General features: G+C 42.7%; 1 protein-coding gene across 12 annotated transcripts in view; it reads left to right on the top strand.

Annotated features, from left to right (window-relative positions):
• Positions 1-25,902, top strand: part of ST3GAL4 (ST3 beta-galactoside alpha-2,3-sialyltransferase 4) — a 181,937-nt gene that overhangs the window by 139,620 nt on the left and 16,415 nt on the right. For 10 of the 12 annotated variants that reach the window (XM_053367293.1, XM_053367292.1, XM_053367294.1 and 7 more), the window contains 6 exons: positions 11,419-11,497; positions 13,352-13,421; positions 17,656-17,730; positions 17,922-18,019; positions 21,686-21,746; positions 25,663-25,758. In XM_053367293.1, the coding sequence (XP_053223268.1) occupies positions 11,419-11,497; positions 13,352-13,421; positions 17,656-17,730; positions 17,922-18,019; positions 21,686-21,746; positions 25,663-25,758 (479 nt within the window). The remainder of the gene's footprint in view (positions 1-11,418; positions 11,498-13,351; positions 13,422-17,655; positions 17,731-17,921; positions 18,020-21,685; positions 21,747-25,662; positions 25,759-25,902) is intronic. The other 2 variants (XM_053367298.1, XM_053367300.1) reach the window with 1 other exon arrangement.

The following is a 25,902-nucleotide window of genomic DNA, read 5'->3' as shown; positions in this document are numbered from 1 at the left end:
TTCCGCCAGCAAAGCAGGGATTGGATGTGAGATCTTCTCACTTAAAACATCTTCTGGAATGTTTTACTGTGTTTCATGTTTTTATTGGTTGGAAGCTTCCCAGAGTGGCTAGAGCCATCCAGTCAAGATGGGTGGCATATAAATAAATGAAGTATTTTTATTTTTATTCATTCAGAGTGTATGCTCTCCCACTATGCTACCATTTAGGGTACCATTTGTGAGTAGTCTATAGTATTGACTGCAATAGAATTATGATAATGACAAGAATAATTTATTTATACCCCACCCATCTGGCTGGGTTTCCCCAGCCACTCTGGGCGGCTCCCAGCACACAAAACATCACAACATTAAAAACTTCCCTAAACAGGGTTGCCATCAGATGTCTCTTAAAAGTCAGATAGCTGTTTATTTTCTTGGCATCTGATGGGAAGGTGTTCCACAGGGCGGGCGCCACTACCGAGAAGGCCCTCTGCCCGGTTACAAGCCTACTATCAATGGGGTGTGGGGAGGAGATGGCCCTATGGGAAGGACTCAATAGCTTTTATCTGCTGGACCAGTTTCCATTATTGTATTTTTATTTTAGTATTGTTGGTTGTTAATAATAATAATAATAATAATTGTTGGAGGCGATGCACAGTCAAAAGGTACGTATTTCCATATGTGGTGTTGTTGTGACATCATCAAACCCTTCTGGAATGTTGCCTTCAAAGAAATAAGCTTTATATACAACAAAACAATTGAAATGTTCCTTTCACTTGCACTGCTTGGGCTTAAGATCACGTCTGCTCATGATTATTCTAAAGAGGACCTCTTAGCCCTTCTGTTGACTGCTGCTTGTATGGAGATAGCCAGATTTTGGAATACCGGTGATGGGCTGAACATTGAGTCTTGTTATAGCAGGGTATGGTCAGTAGCATTGGCTGAGAAACTAACATGCCAGGTGAGAGTGGAAAAGGGCAAACACAATCCATATTCCTTTTATAACATACGGCAAATGCTTATTGAATACATAAATAGTTCAGACTGTGGTAGCAATCCACCCAGCACTCATGGGAAAATTTGGTGTGATACTTTAGAGTAATCAAATGAAACTTTAACACATGGCATGGTAAAAGTCTGTAAGTTTATCAGAACAAGTTACTTGTTGTTTACTGTTGTAACATTGTTTTCTCAAAATGTATCTTCTGTACTGTGAAAAAATATATAGAAAACATTATTATTATTATTATTATTATTATTATTATTATTATTATTATTATACCCTGCCCTTCTGGCTGGGTTTCCCCAGCCACTCTGGGCGGCTTACAGCATATCATCATCACCACCATCATCATGATTAGATTGTGATATTTTGATTGCTGTAAGCCGTGCTTTAGTAATGTGAATGCATTTGAAGGGTAGGTTATAAATATTTGAACTGAATAATAAGTAAAGTATTTTTGACAAGAAGATGAGAGGATGAGATATCAGCTCAATAGGTTCAGGAAACCGACACAGGGGTCTAATAGTAATAGAGTGCTGTTGTTTTACTATTGCAAAATAGGAACTTGGCCATTAATTTTGAACTGCTTCTGGAAGAAAGAGGCATATGTTGCCCCAGAATAAATTAACATCCCTTTGGATCAAGACAGGCAGCTAAAAGTGCTGTTCCTGTTTTGCTTAGAGTTGTAGTATTATTGCCATAATAACAACTGTACAGAGATTCATAGTTTATGTGCATCTGGGAGCTTAGAACACCTGCTGTATACAAATAAATTGCACTGAGTTAGGGACAATCCCAGGGACTGATGAGCTGTACTGACTGGTAAGGGATGAATGGTAACAGTTGGGCTGTGGGAAGAAGTCTTCAACTCCTGGAAGCTATATCAGACCAAAGAATGAAAGCGTACAATTGAAAGTACATCAACATAATGTATTGTCAATATGACTTGACATCAGGTGTACAGTCCAGAATAATTGAGTAGTATTTCGCTGAGTTTGCATGCGTACAAATTTTCTGCTTTATAGTACCTGCTGAAAGCTGTACAAGCTCATTTTGGATATATTTCCAAGGAAGTGAACCATAGTTTCTTGATCTTCAATTCTGTTTAAATTATAGAGTTGGAAGGGACTCGAGCGTCATCTAGTTTTCTGCTGATTAATATCAATTGTTTTTTTTCCCCTTTAGATAAGCACAATTCTCTCCAATGTCCTTTCAGTCTTTTGAACCTGCAGAAAAACAAAAACAAATCTTTTGAGGTTGGATATGTCAGCCATCGATGGCGCACCTCTTCACCATTTACTAGCTTCCTCTTGTAGTGTAGAGGTGAAAATCTTCTGGGTTTTTTTAGTCTTTGGGGAAATTGTATGATACAGCCAGCTGTGGTCCATCTTGCATTATTAGCTATCACAAATTATCGCTGTCATAGGCCAGTTAGCAGAGTCTTCTCTCGCCTGCCTTTGACTTTATTGGTAGCTCAGGAGAGAGAGGTCTTGGGTCTGCGTTTGCTGGACTGTGAGCTGCCTTAGACACACCTGCCCTCTATCTAGGATGAATTGGTGACAACTAGTGGAATGTGTCTTGACTATTTCTCATTCTTAACCCCCTTTTTTTTGAACAACATTGTGATGAGTGAGTGGCACACCTGGTTTGGAGTGGTATGTAAGTGGCATGAGACTTTCCCCCTCCTTATTCAATGAACACGGGTGGAGTCATCTCCAGCATATTAGAATAACTCTGACTCAGGGCAGATGACTCCGGCCAGTGGTGATACCCAGTGCTATTTTTCTAGAAAAAGAAGTGCCAGAACTCACCATGGATGCCTCTCTTGTTCTCTTATAATGACAATGCCACCCACCTGAGAGGCGCTGGAACCGAGTTCTGGTGCGTTTCAGGCTGAAAAATGGCCTTGGTGATACCATTATGTTGTTTGTGGCATCTTCTTTATTTACCTTTGCTGGAAATGGTGGACTCACTCCTGTCAGCATGTCAGATTGGCTCCAGCTTAAGGCAGCTGCCAAAGGGCTAAATCAGGGGTCACCAACCTACGGTCTGGGGGCCGGATAAGGCCCGAGGGACTCGTTTATCTGGCCTGCAGCGACCCACTTCCAGGTCGGAGGAGCACCGGAAATAGCTTGTGCGCATGCGCACGGGCCTCCTCCGACCCGGAAGTGCACCGGAAATAGCGTGGGCACGCGCTATCCCGCCCTCCGGCCCAGCATGCAATCGTCGCTGGAGACACCAGCCCGAGGCAAGGAAAGCTTGGAGACTCCTGGACTAAATCCTCCTTTCTTTCCCTGATTTTCAATCCATTTTCCCCCAAGGTGGCTTACAACAAATACAAACAATGTAAAGCATTAAGAATAAGAACACCCCGCCTTTTTCTCTGATGATACTCAAGGCAGCTCACAGATTAGAAAAACAATAGCTAAAAACATCGGGGGGGAAGCAATAATTAAAAACCAATTGAACATTAATGGAATTAAAACTATATGCATATATAAAATGTACTTAAAACTACCAAACACCCTTGTTCCTCTGGTTTGAGGTAGAGATCAGAGTGTCCTTTTAGTCTGGCTTCTGCAGTCTTGGGACAGTTGGAATTAGTATGCTTTCTGACAGAGATGAGAGAAGGGATGCTTTCTATAGCTTTCCCTTCTCTTGCTGGTGGTTGGGGCAAGACTGGATAAGGTGCCTTATGTGTTGGCATAAGAGTTCCATCAATGAATGGAACTAAAAAGAGAAAGAAAGGGCTCTCTGTGACAGGGAAATAAAAACTTTCAGAGTTTATTGCACTCTGTCGACGGATGTTTAGTAACTGTTTAGTATTGGCTAGTGTTCTTTGTTTGCCCAATGACTTTTGATCCTGTATTTGTCTACCCTGTGTCCTTGCTGCCGTTTAAATAGACAAAATTATTATGTTGACGGCAGCTGGCTGGGGGAGCTAGCAAGATGGTGTCTGTAAGTAACCATGAACTGCGGATTAATACAATGTAGATACCGTAGATTCTGGCGTATAAGACGACTTTTTAACCCCAAAAAGGAGGTTAGAAAGTTGGGGGTCATCTTATACGGCGGGTATGGGTGGTGCGGCACGGAGCCTGCCCACTGCTGCTTCGGAAGCAGCGGCAGTGGGCGACGGGCTCCGCTCTGCGCCGGGTGTCTTTCTCCCGGCACGGAGCTGCCCAGCGTATTAGGCGACTGGGCTTATAAGACGAACCCCCAAATTGCAGCTGCCAATTTGGGGGGGTCATCTAATACGCCCAGTTGCCTAATACGCCAGAATCTTCGGTATTCATCTCCCACCCTCCTCATGTGCAGCTGGTAGGAGGACCTCTGCTCAGTTAGTTTCACCTTTAAATAATCTTGCTTTGCCTTGGTATAAACCATGGGTCCCGGTTTAAATAAAATTCTAGTCAGTTTCAGGACTAGTTTTCTTGCACTTGCAAAGTTCATAAGTTAGTTGCATTTCAGGTCTCTCTTTATTATGGTATTGATTTATTACAGCTATTGTAGCATGTAGCATGTGTACACAAAAACCACCTTGTTAAACATACATATGAAATACTTAATGAACTATATTCATTTAAATAAATATGCACACAATGCTGCTTCTTAGCAAGTGGATTAGATGTTTACCTTCCAGCAAAAACGTTTGCAGGCCATTTATCAGTTTGATTGCTTGCCCTGAATCTGAACCGAATGTCAAAGTTTATTTACTTATTTTTGTCTGGTGGAACTGACGGTGGGGTTTAGTAGGGCTCCTGAGTGACTTTCTGCCTAGGCACCAACCAAAGCCAGTCCCTGCTTAGCTTCAGCCCATGCCCGGGGATTAGAATAAATTGCATGACTGTGTCTTGGCAGTTTATCTGCCAACTCTGCAATTTGTATGTCTTATCAGAATAGCCCCCATGGAATTAGACCTTCCATCAGCATCTCATTCCATAGCCCTTTTCAGTTGTTCCGAGTACTGGGGCAGTATCATAGTAACAGACTCTGGGTTGTATCCAGCTTAGTTCTTTTCAGAGTAGACCCATTGGAATTAATGGACTTGACTAACTTAGGTTCATTAACTTTAGTGGGTGGAGTAGAATTAGCAATGGATGCAACCCTCTGTTTCTACTCTATATGCATATTCATCATATGGAGGGAGCTCTCTATGTGTACAACTGTGGGACTGTGTCTTGCTACGCCCTTTCTAATGAATGTGCATAGGTTGGAAGCAGACACCATTATCATTGTATGCATTTAGAATTAGGGATGGGGGAGAAATGCAGTTTTGTTTGCATTTTAATGAGAGACTACCTAATGCACTCTTCTCGAACCAATACGTACATGATCTGAAACACAGCTGTCCTTTGACATTTGCAGTTCTCTGAACTTTGCATTGCCTTTCCCCAGCCCATGTTTGCAACAATGCATATATTGGAGGACACTGTGCATAAAATGTACACAAGAGTGAAGGTAATGTTCAAAAGAGCATCAGAGTAGGGGAAATGGGGTTTTTTTGGGGGGGGGGAATGTGACTATTTTCAAAGCTGCCTACAAAAATGTGTATATTGAGAGAAAATTGCACTAAGATGCAATTTGCTGTGGAAATGTGGGGAACTGGATATATGAGAAACTGAAATGGACATATTTGCCGATCCCTACTTAGAACAATTGAAAAGGGCAGTGGATCCTGTTGATCTAGTGAGTTCTGAAACTGGGTGAGTTTCCTATTACACTGTACACATTCTTTGTCGAAAAGATGTCAGATGACAGGTAAAGCTTTCTATTGTGTGCAGGTTTCTGAATGTCAAGCAGCTTTTAGAAATGTTTTATAGTTTCGTGTGGTTTGTAGTAGATGTTAAAATCTTCTGCCAAACGAGCCCCACTCCAGCCTTCATACCAGACTCTTCAATCCTGTGAAGGGTAAAGTCAGCAGAATAAGCCTTCTAAGTCGGCACTACAGTCAGCACCCTTGTTTTGGTTTTGACTGCACTAATAAACCTGCCCTTCCAAGGGAAAGATACTTGCCTCTGCTCTGCTAGTTGTCTGAAGTAATACTCCTCAATGAGAAAGAATGACCTTCTGGATTTTATTGATGTGTTTATAGGCTGCATCAAAACTGAAGGACTATAAAAAGTCGAGAGAGAGAGAAGTAGTTGCTAAAGGGGTTATTTGAACATGCTGAAAGTCTATTGATTGCCCATGAATCTATTGACAGCTAGCCTCTATGGGAAAATGAATTCAAAGGCTGCTTTCTAGTTAAACAAGAAAAAGAATTGTGATCTGTTACGATTTTTTAAAAGCATTTTATAGTTAATAACAGTTTGATTTATAGCTGTACTTTTAAAGTGGCATATTCAGATTATGCTTGTTGGTTATTCTCCCCACCTCCTCCATACATTGAAGTGATTTATTTTTGTGTATCTCACTTCATTATATTAATTTATGAGCTTGTATAAGTGCTATTTTGGTGAATGGCTATGGAATCCTTACTTACTTTGCAAAGCTATAAACGTTGATATGTTTATTAGGTACCAAGCTTGTTGTCTTTTCAGTGCGGGTCAAAAAACTTTTTCTTTTTTCCAGGCCTTTTAGATTATTAACTTGGATTTGAACTGGTCAGGCACTTATTGCTTCTTTGTCATAGGGCACCAATTTTCAAATGAAAAGCTCTGCTGAAACGGAGTCTTGTATTGAAACATAGACATGGGCAACTTGATGTTCCCCTTAGGCACTTGGAAACGAAGAACAAAATTGTGGTTTTTAATTTGCAAAGACAAATGTCTTGTCCCTGTCTTCTTTGGAGCATTTCTCTTGAGTCTTAATGGTTGATAGCTGCTGCACAGGAACCTCTGCTTGTTCCTGTTTCCATGTTCATACATTTCAGACGGCGTGTTTATACAAAATTGGATGGGAGGGGACCCCAACAGCGCTTTAGATGTATCATATAGATGTGACTAACTACATTAACATTTCACCAAAACAGACAATATACTACACCGTTTATGAATGTACTGTATATCCAGCCATAAATAAAGCACAATTTCTGTCAACCCCAAGGGAACACAGTAGTGCTATACATTATCCCTCATGACTAGGCCACTTGAACTATGTGGGTCCCTAAGGCTTTTCTGAAGGCCTAAAAGGGTGGTAATTTTGTGATGTTCAACTGGTAGTGAGTTCCAGAGTTTTGAGGAGAAGCCACTTTTGATGGTGGCAGTGAAATGAAGAGCGCTGAAGAAGGGTGCATGGAGCTTTTTGCTGAGCTGCTATTTCACCCCTCCCAACCTGCTCTTCATTCTCCCCCAGTGTTAAGTCCACTTTTTCCTGCATTAAAAAATCCTAGAATAGCAGAAATGGCCAGCAGAGAAAGGGTTAACCGCCCAGTTCTTACTACTTCTCTGTTCCCCATGCTTCACCCCCCAAAAAACTTTAACAAGTCTTGTATTGATGGCAGGGGATAACACACAGGTAAGAAAGGAGACTGAGTATCTTCGTGGTTTGGGGTGAGCTTTGTCCAAATTTGGGCAGGCTCATTTGGTTTTGGGAAGAGGAAGTAACCTGCTTTGTTAGCAAGCCAAGCCCAGCTAAGCTAAGCTAAGCTAAGCTAAGCATAATGAGCCCACCAATCACTAACCAAAGCCAGTGTTTTGCTTTAACCAAAAAGACCTGTGGTCTCCTTTGGCATTCATTTGGGTGCAATGTGTAGTTTAGGCTTAAGATGTGCTGGGCATCACTCAAGAGTCATCATAGGTGTGTTTGAAAGTAAACACTGAATGTGGGCAGGGAAACTTCCTTGTACATTTTCTGAGCCGCATGGCAATGCAGTGTTGAAAACCCTTAGTGGGAGACTGGGCATCCAAGAGGCAAGTTCCACTTTTGCTCAGTCATGTTGGGTGCACCCACTAAGGAAGGAAAGCAGCAAACATAAACCCAGAGGCCCTTTTGAGAGACTGACTTCTTCGCTCTGATTGAGATGACCGAGCTGGAGCAATTTGATTCTTTCCAAGTATGTTGAGTGTCACCTTTTATCGCTGCTTCTTTGTCTGTTTTATGAGGGATCCTGTCTGAGGTGTTCAGCGGCTACAAAGCGTACTGAGCTGTCTTGTCTGGTGTTGGATGAGGGCTTGGTGATGTTTCTGGGTATTTGGGGTTGTGTCAAAACAGAATGTTTTTGAATATGAACAGTAATGAATACATAGATGTCTCTTCTTTAATTGCCCTTGCATGCTTTACATTTGGAAAATGAAACACTGGACTCTGTCTTTTGTAATGTGTTTGCATATCAGTTGCAAGCCAATTCCTTCCAGTGAGAAGCCTCCAGCAGATTGCGGCAGTAGGTCTCCAATATTTTTTGTCCCTGGCACCTCAGAAGCAAGATGTTGGCAGGGATGAACTCTTGGACTGATGTAGGGGCAGCCAACATGGTACCCTCCAGATACTGTTGAACTCCCATTCCCACCAGCCCCAGCCAGTTTAACCAGTGGCCGGGGATGATGGAGGCTCTGTACCCCAACAGCATCCAGAGGGCACACTATGTGTGTAAATACATGCATTCACATATTAACCTAAGATGAGATATGTAAACTTTATAACTTTATAAAATTGCCGAAATAGTTGCAGAAGAAAGCAAGTTACAAATTGAAATCAGAACTGGAACAAACAGTGCTTTTAAAAATATAACTTAAATGTAGCTTTCTTAAGTATTTGATTAGGGGTTGGGGTTTTTTCTTTTTTTGAGAAGTTTTATTCTGAGTTCAGTCTACATGAATTTAAATGATCTTACATTAACAGCTGTTTTGATTTTCAATGAACATTTATGATTATGCATATTTAGAAAATAAAACACAATTCAGAAACGTTTTCACATATTCAAGATTCATTGAAATCAAAGGAGCTCAAGAGCTTTCTTTTTTTAAAAAAACCAACAAACCTATGTAAACTTGTTATTTTTAATTCTGTGCCAGATACAAGAAGAGTTTCCCCAACCTTAGAATAAATCATCATCAAACCTTTTATTGGCATCACATACAAACATCCAGAACAAATCAATACAGAATTACCACTTCCCCAGTGGCAGAAAACATTTGCTAAAAAAAAAGGAGGCAGAGCAGTAGAACGAGTGCAGGCAGCTTTCCTCTTCAAGATTTTTACTGTCCCACGCTGAGTACCCTATGCAGCCTTGTGTCTAGAGGGAGGTCAACACAAGGTAGAGACTGTCACCTGGGCGAGATTTCTTCTATGCTGGTTAAACTTCTGCCTTACATCAGATAAAGATCCTCTCCTCAGTGAAGTTTTGTTAGATCCCTTTCTTTCCCCAGGGCTACAACAGTTTAACAAGAAGGTACAGCAACCTGGGCTGTCAGTGGAACTTTTGCGATTGATGTCCCTACCATCTGCCAGGGCTATAATAAAAACTAGGTTGTGGGATATTGAACACCAAGAACTAACAGTAGCAGCAGAGAAAAAAATGCTCCCCTCTTTATTTTCAACTTTCTTGGGCACATGAAACTAACCATAATTACCTTGAATTTCTGCTCAACCCTCAAGAAAGAAGGGCATTTTCGCTGGCCAGGTTAAATTCAAATCCATCAAACCTCCTTTGGGGAAGGTTCTCAGGCAGGGTGGAAGGAGAAAGAACTTGCCCATGTGAAGACCACCTGGTGGAAACGCTTACACATATGGCTCTAAATTGTAAACCTTAGAATAAAAAACAAAAAGATGAAATCTCAGGAAACAATTGCTGGGATTAAGCTTGCATTTTTTTCCTGGTTTGGGTATAATACTAACCAGTGTTTTTTATCATCTGAACCTAGCCCATCAGCTTAACTATGGTTTGTTGTTGTCTTACAAACCCTGGTTTGCTTTATTCATGGTTTGGTATTCTAAATAAAAGCAGCACTCTTATTTAACCATGGTTTGTTTGCCCCCCACTCATCCCACAAGACAAGAGAAGTTGAAACTAAACTTTGGAGAAAGAATCATCAGTTGTTTGATTGTCTGTGGGGCAAACCATGGCTTATTAAACAAACCATGGCTTAACATTTTGTGTGAGACAGGCCTTGGTTGGAAAAACAGCTTTTTGGGGGGCAACAACTTGTATAACAATGTATACTCCCTTGAATATAGTACATTTTATATATTAAAGTCTTTCTCTTGTAAACAGTGCTATTTGAATAGTAAGTTGCTGCTGTCTGTCTCCTTGTTTGTTCATGAAACTTCCCGTGTTGGGAGGGAAAATTCAGTCACAACATCTCACAGCTATTTGAGCTACATTCTGCAACGTGAGATTCTTAACATTCTTATCAGGAGAGTCTATGAAAGCTCTAGATACGGTGTCTGAATGCTGTGGTGGAGTGGATGAGGGCCAATAAACCGCTTAAATCCTAAAAATACAGGGACTTTTTCAGTGGGTGGTTCCCATATTCAGGAAAATGGCAAGTTGCCTGTTCTGGATGGGGTTGCTCTCCCTCTGAAGGAACTCCTGGATATATATTTGTCATTAGAGGCCCACAAATGTCCTCTGTGGCTCAGAGTACCTTTTACCAGCTTCGTCTGGTTTGCCAGCTACGACCATTCCTGGGCAGGGATATCCTCACCACTATAGTCCACATGTTGGTAGCTTCAAGGTTGGATAACTGTAATGTGCTTCATGTGGAGCTGTCCTTGGCTCTGGTTTGGAAGCTCCAATGCTCCTATATGGAATGCGACGGCCACATAGAACATGTGATGCCATTGTTAACACAGCTGCGCTGGCTGCCCATCTATTACTGAGCCAGGTTCAAGATCCTTGTATTAATTACAAAGCCCTTAACAACTTAAGTCTAGGGTAGTTCAGGGATTGCCTGAACCTTAGATCTCAGCTCGATCACTGAGCTCATCCGCAGAAGCATCGTTGGTTGTTCCCTGAATTGGCGAAGCTCACTTGATAACAACAAGAAATGGGAGTCTTTATTGTCATTGGTCCAGTATTGTGGAATACAGTGGTACCTCATGTTACATATGAATGCTTCGGGTTATGCGCTCTGCTAACACAGAAGTAGATGCGAACTTTACCCCGGGATGCGAGCAGAAGTCGCGCTCTGGCAACAGCGGGAGGCGCCATTAGCGAAAGTGCGCCTCATGTTACGAGCAGCTTCCAGTTACGAACGGACCTCCGGAACGGATTAAGTTTGTAACCGGAGGTACTACTGTACTCTGCCAGTGGAGACTCAGTGGGCACTTCAATTCTTAAATGCCTGCTGGAAACTTTTCTATTCCACCAGGCCTATGCAGACAACTAAGACTTTATCTTTCTGCAATGGTTAGTTGAGGTCTGTTTTTAACTTTTGTGTGTATGGTTTTATGCATTTTGTGACAAACTGTTTTGATATTTTTAATCACGTAGCTGTGTGTGCATATCTTTATTAATAAATAACTCAAATGAGCATGTCTTCTTTGTTTTCCAGGTGGCTGATAGCAGTTGCAATGAGAGCAAAAGCCACAAGACGATTCTTCATCTGCTGATAAAAATGATCAACAAGTCTCGTAAGTCCAAGTGTTGTGCCATTCCCCTTTCTTATGCTACACATATCTGGAAGCAAGTGTACTTGTGATCTGGACAAGTAAGGGTGGGGTATGTGATAGTGTAGTAGAAAATTATGTTTTAAAAAATGGTGGGTATAAGATAGGCTAAGGACTGTGGCTTGCTAGGAAATAAGAAAACATGTTCCCTGGTCAGATGTGACACAGAGCCAAGAAAGGGTTCCTAGTTTGTTTATCCCACATGTTTCAGGGGATGAGCAAAGTGGGAACTATCAGTAATCATATCGGTGTGTTGCTCTTTCCAGATAAACCATTATCTTAGCTTATCATTATATGAGAATGCGGGTGATACAGTGACTTTTGTCTTCTGGGTTTCTGGGGTTTTTCCTGTTGTTTTTCTGTCTCTCACAGCTACAGTAAACCTACTAGTAAAATTATGGACTGGTCATTTCTTCGTCACAGGGCAAACAGGCAAATTTAGCAGGGGATCAAATACTTTCCCCCCTCACTGTAAGTAACAGGTGTCACCACCAAGGTTTACAGTCATAAGAAATACCCACCGTGCAGGATTGGGAATGTTAAAGAAGAAGAAAAAAGTCAACCTTGACTTTAGCAAAAGTGATTGTGGGCAATGGGCCTTGGAAGCTTCTTTCACAAATGGATGCCCAGAAAATGATTTCTCGGCATTGGATAATGGTGTGGATTCAGCTGAAAAGCACCCTGTCTGAGGTCATATGGAAAGGCTTCTTGTGGGTTGAAAGAAGGAGGTGCCTTTAGAAAATGAAGATACAGGTTCCAAAGAGGGAAAGGATGCATTTGGAGGACAATGTCAAATGAGCGGTGCCAAGGGGGAAGGGTTCCCCAATGTACTGTTATCCAAGGACCCATGAAAACCTATAGCCTCCCTGATGAGACTGCAATCTCAGCAAAGCAAATTATTCCACCACACACACCCCCGACACCTGTAGCCTGGCCTCTGCCCCCGCTTGAGATCCCATCCGCACTCAACATGGCTTCCCCAAATAATTCTGGGAATTGCAGTTTAAGGGTGCTGGGAATTGTAGCTCTGTTGATGGTAAATGACAGTGCCTGGGATTCTTTGGGGCGAAATCATGTGCTTTAAATGTATGGTGTGGGATCAGAAAGGTTTATAAATGCTTTTAGGTTTGTAAATGCTTTTAGGTTGTTTATTACAACTTTGTGCTCTTGGGCTTCTATCTTCAAAATCCATTGATTTAGTCCATATAGGATTGCTGTTTCACTATGCTTTGCCCCTGTACTCTTATTCAGGTCTTCACCTGAAAAACTGTTGAGGGAGAAGCAGGGTTGCACGCACTAACCCCGCTCCCAACATCCCTGTTGGTTGCAACCTCAGACCTTTGTGGATTGGGTCAAAGGTCTCATTCTCTTGTTTGTTCAGCTGAATGCACACTGAATTCTCTCTGCAAGGACATTGGGAATGTGGGCTAGAGCAGTGCACCTGTACCCCTTTCATACATTATTATGCCCACATGTTCTTCAAACGCCCCAGATAGGACCCAAAATATGTCCCGCCTTCCTCTGTAGAAGATGGTGACATCTCCGTACTTGACCATCTTAGCCTTAGGACAGGTGGCTGGGACCATAGGTTCCCCTACCCCTGATGTACAGGTGTCTGCCTTCTTGTTACATCCCAGGTCCTAAGTTTGCAGGTTGGCTTTGAAAGAGGCCCCAGAGCTGAGCCCTAGTGAATCCAGGCTCAAGTTAAACCTCTCTCTCACTCTGCACTCTGGCATTCCACCATATGTGTTTTAGGTGTTGTGTGGCTACACTTGACTGCCTCAGTGTTAACAGTATTCTGTCTTTTTTTTTGTTCAGGATGGAAGATACTTGGAGTATTGGCTATATTTTTGGTGATGGTGTGGTATACAAAATCCCGGGAGGAAAGGTACATGCAGCTGTGAGATGGTTTTTCTTTTTCTTTTAAATGGGGGCACATGGGGTGTTTTGGGTCGTTATCCCTGCCGTCTTATTAAGGTCAGATATATTACCTGAATCGGGCCTTAGCTGATTAATAGCCATTGTTCAGAAACATCGGCTAGTTCAAAATGGACCCTTGTTGTAAATAAAAATATGCCCTTTTCCCTTATGGGGTATCCAAGAGCCCATTTAGAGTCCTTACATAGGTTCCCTATTGGTAGGAGAAAATAACAGAGATCAACCAGAGAATATTGAGAAGCAAAGCAGCTAGTAAGCTTGATCTTTATTGATCTGTTGCAACAGGGTACTCCCCTCACACGCAGGAGAGGAAGAGGACCCCCAAAAAATGCTGTGCAAGGGCTTATAAAGACTTTTGAAATTCCCATCCTCTAGATCCAGACCACCCCCAGAAACATTATGCATTCATCACAGAAGGGGTGTAACCTAAGACCACCCCTCAGATAAGGCGGTCTAAAACAGAACATTTGCATGTTGTTTTCTCCTGTCGCTTTGTTTATTTCCTGTCTGGCAGGTTACTTGATTGGATTTCTTGGGGAGCCTGGGCAGTCTTTTGTAATGATAAGGCTCACACCCTTATTCAAACACAGATTAAGACAGGATTTGTGAAGGAAGAGACAATGGGGAGGCTTTTCCATTTTGACCATGCAGAGAAACATTTGCTCAGTTTAGGAATCAAAATGGTTCCAGGTTGGCTTTCCTGTGCTGTTCTGTGTACGTGTGGTTATGAACATTGCCATATATCTAAGACCATAAAATTCCTATCACACCCTCAGGGCTTTTAACTGGGAACAATAAGAGAGAACATCTCCCACTTATTCATATGGGTGACAAGTCCATTCCTAAGTGCTGTTTGACTGCTTTCCCTGGAAGTAGTGGTGAGGAGTCTGTGAACCTCCAGTTACTGCTAGACTTCCAACTCCTGTCATCCCAGTATAGCCAGTGGCCAGGGATAAGGGGAGCTGGAATCCCAACAGCATATGGAGGGCTACAAGTTCCTTGTCCCCGATTTAAAGCCTTGGATGGCTTGGGAGAAGAGTGTGTCAAGCAGTGCCTTATCTTACCTCTACCAAAGAAACCAAGTGGGCTGCCAGAAGAGGGAACCCCCCCCCTTACCCAGTGTAGAAAAGCATCAGGATCCCAGAGTAAAGATTGAGGTCTCAGTCCATCCTTTGCCATTTCCTAGCAGGCTAGTAAAAACTTCCACAGGCTATTTACTTTTGTGGGCGTCTTTAACCTAGCCGAGTTAAACTGTGACTTTTTCATGGCCACTAGTTATTTACATGTTTCCTGCTTTTGAATTGTTGCTCTTATCTTCTTAAAGTCAAAGTCTCTCTCTCCTGTGTGTGTGTGTGTGTGTGTGTGTAAGCCATCCATATAATATTTATTTTGGCTCTGGCGCAGACATTTTAGAAATAAATAAAGCAAAGTGAGATAAAGGTTCAGTAACGCTGTTTGGCAATGCTGCTCTTTGATTTAGGGACCCTTTCTCCTAATCTCGAATGCATGTGGACGTCATGTAGTATGAATCAGTAGCCAGAGAAGTGCACTCTGCACCTGCTCATGGGCTCGCCCATCTTTTCATAGGTTCCAGGAAGGAGTCCTGGTGTTGAAAATGCATCCTATGGGTACAAATGAAGCCAGGAAACTGGGAATGAAAAGTTTGCTTGAAGGGGGAAACCAGATTATAAATAGTGGTGTTCTGGACAAATGAACTAAGCATACTTTCAAATCCATATCTCTGGAGAGAGGAATATTTGTCAAATTGTTTCTTGGACTGTTTTTATCCTGGCTACTCAACCAGAAGCCATTGTGAGCTTTGGGCCAAACCAGGGCTGGGCAGTATCTGATTTTCAACATTGCAATATATCACCAGCTAAACATCATGATATACTGATATACCACGATGTCTGAAATAAGGACGGAACTATGTAGAGGCATTGGCTGGCTTCACAGATTTTCCTGCAATGCGATTTTTGCATAGCGCGAGCAAACACGCGCACCCCATGATTCGCAATATATTGCCAGGTCAAAAATTATGAAACGGATATCATGATATGGACTTCAAACTGGTTTAGGATGATGCATCGATATATCGCCCAGACTGCACATTAAATTAGTCCCACTTTTTAAAAAGCTTGCTTAAACTGGCTCATTTCAAGAGGAGTCCAGATTGGGGCTAGTGCCTGTTTCTCACTCAACCCCCCCCCTTCCTATTTCCCACCAGTGGTTTTGATACCACATTTGGGGACAAATAAGAAAAGTTGGTGGTGTTGATGTTTGGTAGTAAAGCAACATGGGGCTTTGATCCATGTAGAAAGCCTGTTCCCTGCATCCTCAGGGCTCCCAGCATGGTTGCTTTTCTTTCGAAATAAAAGTGGCCAGCTTAAAAATATTTTCTTTCAAAGTGTAAGTAATGTGGCATGAGGTTTGGCATTTTGAACCGAATAAACATGGATTCCCGCTTTTCCTTGCCATGTCTTGGGGAGCCATGTAATAAGCTATGCACTGTAAGCAATTAACAAAGACCAACCACAAAAAGTGGTTGTGCAGGTGACTGAGAGCTCTATTCTCCCCTTTCCACCCTGTGGCAGCTGAAAGGTCATCATCCCTGACCATTGGCAATACTGCCTGGGGCTGAGTTGGACCCGGAGACGGTAGATCCCCTCTCTCTGGCTTGCAACAGTAAAGAAGGTTTAGCAATAAAAACAAAGGCTATACAAAAACACACTTATCAATAAAACTTACGAGCCCTGCTCACTTCTGCCCTGCTCGCAGCCATTTGAGGAAGGGTACTTGCCTATGTAAGCACCTCTTCTCAAATGCTTAAGATACTTTTATCTCCCATTACTTTCCAAATGCTTGGAGCATCACTTTTCATGCTCTGTTAGTGCACAGGCTTGTCCACCACTCTTGGAAGTGTAATCCTGGGCCACGAAGGTGCCTTTTACTGAGGCTGTGTATGCAGCACACATGTAAAGCACATTACCTCCCCCGAGAATCCTGGGAACTGTAGCTTACTCCTCCCAGACCTGCATTTCCTAGGGCCCTTAACAAACTACAGTTCCCAGGATTTTTCAGGGCAAGTTGTGCTTTCAGTGTATGGCGTGTATGAATTTTGAGGCCACCTGTCTCAGTAATGTCTGCACATTTATGTCGACAGACTGTGACTCTCCAGGGATTTAGGCAGGGGTCTTTCCCATCCCTTCCTAACTGGAAATGCTAGGGATTGAACCTGCAACTGTCTGTATAAAGTGCATGTTGACTACTGCTGAGCTGCAGCCCCTTTCCAACAATGTGGGTCTTAGGAGAAGCTGTCATTTCTGCACAGCCTCGCCAATCCATGCTGAGGACTTGTGCCCCACACATCAGCCAAAATGCCTCTCTGTGTGGCTTACATACAGTCAGTTAAGACGAAACAGTCCTTGCCCGGAGGCTTTCAATCTAAAAAAGCATGATACATAAGGAGAAAAGGACAGAAAGGGAAGAAGAAAAAAGCCAACTCAGGCATTGGTTCTTAAATAGTAGTCCTTATCTGGCATAGAAACAGTTCATGGGCAGCACATTCCTGATGGACTCAACCTTTGGCAAATCTGATGGAATGAACCCTGCTTCTCGTCTGTCCCATGGAGGCACACTGATGGAGTGGTGGTTTGTTTCACTTGTGGCTAGCAGGTGATGTCCCAAATCAAACCTCTTTCTTGCATGTCCTTAGAGCAGCCTTTCTCAACCTGTGGGTCCCCAGATGTTGTTGAACTACAACTCCCATCACCCCTAGGTAGCAAGGCCAGAGCTCAGGGATTATGGGAGTTGTAGTCCAACAACATCTGGGGATCCACAGGTTGAGAACCCCTGCCTTAGAGCTTGGGTGGACTATGGACCTTCAAATTTCAACAGTCCCCTGTGCAAGGCCAAAATTTAGCGCTCCTCCTCCTCTTGCCTTCTGTTCTGCTCAGATCACTATGTCATAGTTGTGATGCCCTGCGGCACCCCCTAGGCTCAGCGCCCAGGGCAGTGGAACCAGTCGCAGTGCCCTAAATCTGCCCCTGCCCTAGAGGCTTGGATTGCACAAGCACCCACTCTTAAATTGTACATCACTGAGACAACTTGGGGGGGGGGTAAGGAAACAACAGCAACAACACTTAACTCCCCCACCCTATTTCCCTTTGTTGTTTGTCTTACAGTTTTTATTTCCCAGTACAAAAGATGACTTGTCCTCTGGGAGAGGTGGAGAAGAAAGCTGCACAGCTCATTGCAAAGTAAGTAACGGGACTAGTTGTATACAGTGTGAATGGGGTCTCTCAGATCTCATCTACCTGCTTCTCCTAAGCTTGGGGGGGGGATAGGAGGAATGGGGTGGGATGAGATAGAGCGAGTCTAATAGGAGAGGGAGGCTTTCAATATATAAAACGCCAGATTTGCATGATCTTCTCCTCTGCATTCATTGCAGTTACACACGGGAACATCCACTATTTTTACAGCTAAAGGATTACTTCTGGGTAAAGACCCCTTCACCCTACGAGCTGCCATATGGTACTAAAGGAAGCGGTAAGCAAACCAGATGTCTCTTTTCTTCTAGCAAGCATCTTCTAGCAAGTAATTTCGTTGTCCCTGAGAGGGGGCAATGACAATAAAGATGATATTATTATTATTATTATTATTATTATTATTATTATTATTATTATTATTATCTTCTGTATTTGTCTCTGTATTCCATGCTTTCCCTCTCATTTTTCTTGTGGAAAGTTTGCTCTGATTTAGTAGCCATCTGTTGGACTATTTTTCTAAGATAATATATATATCGTTCTTCACACAAAGGTAAGTCAGGTGTTTCCACTCTTTCTCCAAGGAGCTCTGAACATCTTAAGTTTCCAGGTGGCCTCCCATTGAGACAGCATATGCTGCGTGGCTTCTTTCACCGCAAAAGTACACCCAATGGCATACCTTATCTTTGCAGTGTGCTCAGTTACTGAAGGCGACTTTCACCAGATCATCTAGTTTGGGTTCCTTATCCACACAGCATACTTTCTAGCCCAGGGTGGTGTCCTCCCATTACAGCTCCCATCATCCATAACTATTGGCTATGCAGCCAGGGGCTGATGGGAGCTGTAGTCGAAGAACATATGGAAGTCACTACTATCCCTGCTGTAGCCACGTTTGTTCGGCCAGTTGTGATTGCTGAGGGCCAATATCAGCAAAGTTGTGGTTTCCTTAGCCTCTTATTCACGGTATAAACTATAAGGAAGTGGCAGCTATAGAGACACACAAGAGCCACAAGCAGTAAAATAGCAGAATTCATAGCTGTAGCCACTTATTCCCTCTTTCCTTATAGTTTATGGATGTTGTTGGGAACCTCACCAACAACATCCGTAAACCATCAGTTTGTTATCAAGGAAAAATATAAAATTAGAACATAGTTAGAAAACAAGGAGCTCTCTTTGCGGCTGTCGTGGAGGAAGAGAGGGGAGCATGTGAACCTGAGACTCGCCACATCTCAGTCTCGTCACACTAAACTTTGATTTAGCGTGGTGCTAAAACTGAGCCAGAGATAAGGAAAGACATCTGTAATAGGTCCAGCAGAATGTGTTCATCAACCATACACTTTTAAATCTATAGCTCAGCAGATAAATAGGTTGGCTCATGAGAATTTTATCATATCAGGTAACCTTGGCATTATTTTGAAACAGTGGACTTCATTCCAAGAGGCAAAAGTATAAATTGGCATGTATCCACTGGACAGGTGTTCAACCTCCTTTTAATGGCTCTCTCATAACTGTTGCTGTTGGTTGAAAGTTAACTGACTTTAATAATACAAAGGACTGCATTCTACTTCTGCTGAGTGACTGGCTGTACCATTGCATTTGTTAACAATTGGCTGTCAGATTCTTTTTAATCCCTCTCATTTTCCCAAGGAGTTCAGCAAGGTGGAGGTGGAGGTTCCCAAAATAAGCACAGTTCAATGACTTTATGTACAAAGCTGGAACTCTTCCTCCTCCTTTCCTTGTTCCAGACAGAACCACTATTGTGTGCAAGGTGCAGTCAAAGGGTCTGTTGTTCCAAGATGTGTTGGGTTCTGCTTATGAACTGATAACATCTTGTCTGCATCTATCCGTAGAGGGATCTGACTGTTGTCTTTCCTAATCCACTAGTACATGACAGGAAGAAAAGCACACCTTGCACACACAATGCGAGTTAAGTTGTGTTGCCTCATGTCATGGCCGAACAGTTTTAAAAACTATTGGTAAAGTATAGTAGGCTGAGCCCTTTTAAAAAACTTTTAAAATTTCTGCACACCCACAGCAGACATTCAGGAGGAGTTAGAGCACTTCTTTCCTTGTTGGTGTGAACTAGGCCTGTGGTGCAGCAACCCAACTAAGAGCAGGACTCAGTCTGTACTCTGGGGAACGCTGACGTTGCTCCAATAAGGGCAAGCTGAAATTGAGCATTTATATAGTAGCAGCAGCAGGTGCAGCCTAATTGTTAGCACCACCTGCACTGCAAGATGCTGCTCTGTTAAAGGACCCAGCCTTCTCCTCTTATCTCCAACCACAAAGGAGCAGGGAGCCTCAAATCTTGTGGGGTCTTCTGCAGCTGAGTCCTCCAAGTCAGAGGATGACAGCACTGCATCCTCAGGCCAGACGGTAGCATTAGTCCAGCAGGTCCACCTAAGAGCACTTTGGGGCCAGCCCTGCATATCCTTCCCCTTCTGCTTCAGAGTCCCCTCCCTCATCACCTGAAGATGAGAAATCCAACTCCAGGGTCGTGACATGAGTCTTGTCAAGACCCTGGTCAACAATTGACTTTGGAACTTTCAAGATACATCTAGATTTATGTAATTTTAGTAGAGACCCTTCTGTGGAAATACACTTTTTGCACTGTGCATGCTGCTTTCTCTCCCACATTGAGTTTACCAGGCACCATTTTATTTACTTTCCCCCCAGAATTTGTATGGTGCCTTTCAGAGTTAAAGCTTTCCCAAGACTAATCTTCGTATTTGTGGCTGTGCTGAGTGGCTTTCCCCCCTTCCTTGCCAGAGTAATTTTTCTACATCAAAAAAATTACTCCTTTTTTAATAGGGTGGGAGACTGTACCTACGGTACTTAAGAATGTAAAAAGAAAAGAAAAAAAGGATGGTTTGCTTGAAGCATGATGGGTTTGCCACGGTGATTTAACTTTTAATTCGATGTTCACTCTGTCTGTCAAATGCAGTTAAAAACTTTCCTAGTTTGGGTGTTGTCAATATTCTTTGCAAGAGGGAGGGCTGGGTCACCCCAAGACCTTTTGCTACCTGAGGTGGGTAAGATGAGGTGAGCAAAACATGTAAGCTGCTTCCCTGCAGTTTTTTTTTTTTGAGAAACTCATTTGGAAACAAATATTTAAAAAACAAGGTTGTTGGGTTTTTTAAAACCTTGTCTTTCCACACAGAGCTTTCCAAGGCAGTTAACAAGAATAAAGAACAAATATAAAACAGCAAAAGTAAGATTGTAAAGATTACAATATAAACTAAACACTATATGGCATAAAAAACCAAACAATCAAGCAAAAAAAACCAAACAACCCCCCCACAAAAAACCACAAACCAATAAAGTTGTAAAAGCAGAAGTCAATATAATATATGAGCCCACAAATGCATTCTCCAGGTTGCAAGTGGTGACTGTAGACGGCATTCAACTAAGTTTTATTCAGAGTAGACTGACTGAAACTAATGAATATAACCAACTTAGGCCAATTCATTTCAGTGGGTCTACCCGCGCTGTATCTTTCCATCTGGTGACAGCTCTCTCCAGTGCTGAGTGGAAAACAGAAGAAGGCTTGTCCAGTCCTAATGCCAGTTGGATGCACTTGGATGCTGTGACAGCTCTGATAAGTCCATGCCCTTCTCCTGTGTCTGGAACACGGGAGAAAAGTGGGACCTTCAAAACCAGAGAGTCCTCTCTTCTGAGTTCCTCTGGAGTTAGCATGGCGTCAGGCAAGAGGCAGGTTATATAGTAATGCTGCCTGCACCATTTTGCTCTTCTTGGCTCTCCACTCACCCTAAGTAAGTTGTAAGAATTGCTTTGCTACATCAGAACAAGATTCCATCTAGACCATCATTCTGTTTCCAGCAGTTTTGTCCTTTGGGCTGATCCATTGGGGCAGCTCTTACGTTCTTAATGTCTGAACTGAGGTAGCATGGACTAAGCCGGTTAACTGCCTACATTTGTTCCTTTGCAGAGGAAATTCTCTTGCGAGTTCTGGCGATCACAAGTTATGCTCTGCCTGAAAGCTTACAAAGGTAATGCCACTTCATTCAGAAAACGGGTGGGTTCAGTTATTTGGGCTCTTCTCTCCCATTTATGGAATTGGGAGCTGCGGAGCGTGCAGTATCTCTTTTCTCCACCATAGTTACTCAGGGCAAGTTCATACATGTGTGTTGAATGAATGAATGAAAGAAAGAAAGAAATGAAAGAATGAAAATTTTACAGGAAATATGTGTATGTGTTTTGGAAAGTTGCTTGTTTGCTGTATATATCAACACCTCAAGATACTGTAACCAAATTTTGCATGATGGTTCCCGAGATCAAGGAGCAGGTTTTCATCTATGTTGGCATACAGTTGCACACTGCTTTGAATCAAGATGGCAGACAGAGCTTTACAAAACTGTTGGTGTTAATCACTGATTTCAAAACTGCATCGATATTTTGGTTTCTCAGAGTTCCCAAGCAATGCCGGGAACAACAATTTCTCTCTGTGTGTAAAGTCACCAAGAGGTCAGTTCAGTGGTAAAAGAATTCAGAGAACCCAGAGGCCTGACCCTGCACTCACAGTCAATGGCCAGGGGAGGATACTCAGAAACTTGCCATTTTTACAGAGATGTGATGGCATGAGCATGAGTGGAGCTTGTGGTTTGTGCTTGTGCTTGTGGAGCTTTGTGGTTTGAGCTTGAGGTCCCTCTTTCAGTCTACAGCATCTCCAGTTAAAAAAACAACAAAAAACTCTTAAGGTGACAGTGCTTTTGAGAGCACCACTGTTTGGAAGGTTTCATTCCCCTTGGAACAATTTTTTCCCACTTCAGCCTGTGCTGCAGGTATAGTTTTTAAACTTAAATCCTGCAAAACCTGCTTACCAGAGGTGAAACGGAGTGTGAATGTGCACTGTACAATCACATCAACACCACTGTGCATCTAAAGCAGGGGCCGGCAAAATTTTTGTGGCTTGGGCCGGTTCACAGTCCCGCAGACACCGCGGTGGGCTGGAGTGTGTGTGTGCGCACACATGTGCAAACGCTATTTCTGGCGTGGAGGAGGTGTGCGCAGCTTCCCATTGGCTGCAGAAGCTTCCTGCAGCCAACGGGAAGCTGGCCAGCGTCACGGAAGGCGGTCCCCGCTCTGCGCCGATATAGCATGGCACATGGGAGCTGACTGAGTGGGTGGCAGGGGTCCATGGGCCAGTTAAACGACTCCCATGGGCCGCTTGTGGCCCACGGGCCTTAGGTTGCCGACCCCTGATCTAAAGCATATTTACAGCATATATACAGCACATGGCTTCCCCCAAAGAATCCGGGGAGCAGTAGTTGGTTATGGGTGCTGGTAATTGCAGCTGTGTGAGAGGTAAACTCAGGGTTCTTTGTGGGAAACCATGTTTGTTAAGTGTGCCTTAGATGTATGGTATAGAATGTGACCTAAGAGTGGCAATCCCTCTTTCAAATCTTAACGTGGGGAACCTAGAAAGTTGCTTTAATCCATGTCAGGCTATTAGTCCGTCTAGCTCATTTACAGGCACTGTGACTCTCCAGTATTTCAGAGTGCCAATCTTGATCAAGTCTCTGACATGTGCTTGCATCCCTTGCTTTGGGACATGAAATCGTGGCACTGAGTCACAACCAGAAGTCTGACATCTGCCTGGAAATGAAGTCAGTGCTCTGGAAGTCAGTCTGGGTATTTAAAGTGAAAAGTAAGAAATCCACAGGAGAGTAAAGGAAGTGTTGGTTTTGGCAGAGGTGTGAGAAGCTGAGCTGCCAATCAACCAAAGCTAGGATGAAATAGCTAATGTAGGTGTGTGCAAATTTGTGGCTTAATCTACCAAGCCGCTGGATTAGCATGTGGGTAAACCAGGTAGGTCTGTGCCTTAAATCCCCATTCAAGATAGAAATTAATTGTATTGGCCTAGCACCTGGCTTCCCATCTACAAAATAGTATTGAAGTTGCATATAATAACTGGATAAAAGCACCATATAAATCTCTGCCAGCAACCATTAGGGAATGTTCACTAAAAATTGTGCATGGTGTATAACACTGATGTGCCTATCGTCTATAAAGCCCAGTAGTTTCCCATTCTGTTGCAGAGGATGCCAAATTATGGGTACTTACCACCATTTGTGGTGGGAATGTCCACACATTAACCTCTGGTGTAATATAGTCTGGCAAACAGCCATAATGGAAACGTCACAGAAATTGAAGGTGGCAAGGGAGAGAAAAACAAGATGATTTATACACTTGATGGTATACTTTTATTAAATATACAAATGAAACAAAACAGAGACAAGAAATGCCTACAACATATATTGTGATATGGTGTAGATAAGTGGGTAATAATACTCTTACTATTCTGTGTTTTTCCAAGTTAATTTACTGATGTTGGTTTACTGCAACCAACTCATTATGATGTACAGTGGTGCCCCGCAAGACGAATGCCTCGCAAGACGAAAAACTCGCTAGACGAAAGGGTTTTCTGTTTTTTGAGTCGTTCCGCAAGACGAATTTCCCTATGGGCTTGCTTCGCAAGACGAAAAGTCTTGCAAGTTCTTGCAAGTTTGTTTCCTTTTTCTTAAAGCCGCTAAGCCGTTAATAGCCGTGCTTCGCAAGACGAAAAAACCGCAAGACGAAGAGACTCGCGGAACTGATTAATTTCGTCTTGCGAGGCACCACTGTACTGTAAAATGACGTGTTGTATTTTACCCTCCTAGTGACCCATTTTTTTTTGTCAGTCATATCATGTTTTATTATGCTTGTACAATGTAACATAAATTTAAAAAATAACAACAGAACCTGCAAAAACATGGCTGTGTTACAAAAAAGCATGTATTAAAGACGCTATAGGAATAATTGAAATGGGTAACTTAACAACACTTAAAACAGGCTTCTTCAAACTCAGCCCTCCTGATGTTTTTGACCTACAACTCCCATGATCCCTAGCTAGTAGGACCAGTGTTCAGGGATGATGGGAATTGTAGTCCAAAAACAGCTGGAGGGCTGAGTTTGAGGAAGCCTGATTTAGAAGGTATTTGTAGAAATATAGCCCAATTATGACAGCTAATTAAAGGGAGAGTGCTGTTGCACCCATGCCTTGCTTGCAGGCTTCCCATGGGCACCTGGTTGGTTTCTGTGAGAATAAGGTGCTGGGTTAGATGGGCTTTTGGCCCGACCTAGCAAGGCTTCTCTTATGTTCTTAAATTCATAAGGGATTATTTAAATCTGGATGTTAATGGAAAAATGCAAACAAATTTAAGCAAATCAGTACTGTAAAAGACTGAGACAGAAGAATATACTTTGTATAAAAATATACCGTATTTTTTGCTCTATAAGATGCACTTTTTCCCTCCTAAAAAGTAAGGGGAAGTGTGCCTGGAGCGAATGCAGGCTGCGCAGCTATCGCTGAAGCCAGAACAGCAAGAGGGATTGCTGCGCAGCGATCCCTCTTGCTGTTCTGGCTTCTGGGATTCAGAATATTTTTTTTCTTGTTTTCCTCCTCCAAAAACTAGGTGCATCTTATGGTTGGGTGCGTCTTAGAGAGCGAAAAATATGGTAGTTTCTTACAAATGGTAGTATACTCTGCCATTGTGCTCTGGCCCCCCCCCCCTTTAGTGTACAACTAGTCTACCCCTGCAAACCCCACCCTACTGACACTTCATATATTGCCTGGTGGAGTGCTTAAAATAGCGTGTGTCCCCACTTTCCAGTAAGTGGTCATAGCATTTAGGGAAGAGCTGTAGCTTGGAAGAACCTCTGTTTTGCATGTGGACATCCCCGGCACTTCCAGGTAGAGCTAGGACAGACTCCCTGCCCGAAGCTCTGAATAGCTGCTGCCAGTCAGTGTCGACAATACTGAGCTACGTGGACCAAGGCAGTTTCCTATGTTCTTCTCTGATTAGCCAGAGATGTTTCTTCCCTGTCTCTGAGTGTATAATGGAGTCTTCCTTTTCTCTTTTGCAGTTTGAAGTGCCGGAGATGTGCAGTAGTAGGAAATGGACACCGGCTCAGAAACAGCTCTATGGGAGAAGCTATTAACAAATACGATGTTGTGATCAGGTACTTAGATGCATCGGAGTCTGTGATCTTTCTTTCTTCTTTTTTTAAAATATATTTATTAAAGTTTCCAATTTTTTTAAATTTTTTTTAAAAAAATAATATTTTATTAAGTTTAACAATAGAAAAATAGAACAATAAAAACAC

The sequence above is a fragment of the Podarcis raffonei genome, chromosome 15, assembly GCF_027172205.1.
Source record: "Podarcis raffonei isolate rPodRaf1 chromosome 15, rPodRaf1.pri, whole genome shotgun sequence".
In the NCBI taxonomy this organism is placed as follows: Eukaryota; Metazoa; Chordata; class Lepidosauria; order Squamata; family Lacertidae; genus Podarcis; species Podarcis raffonei.
This window is presented reverse-complemented; position numbering and strand designations above follow the sequence as displayed.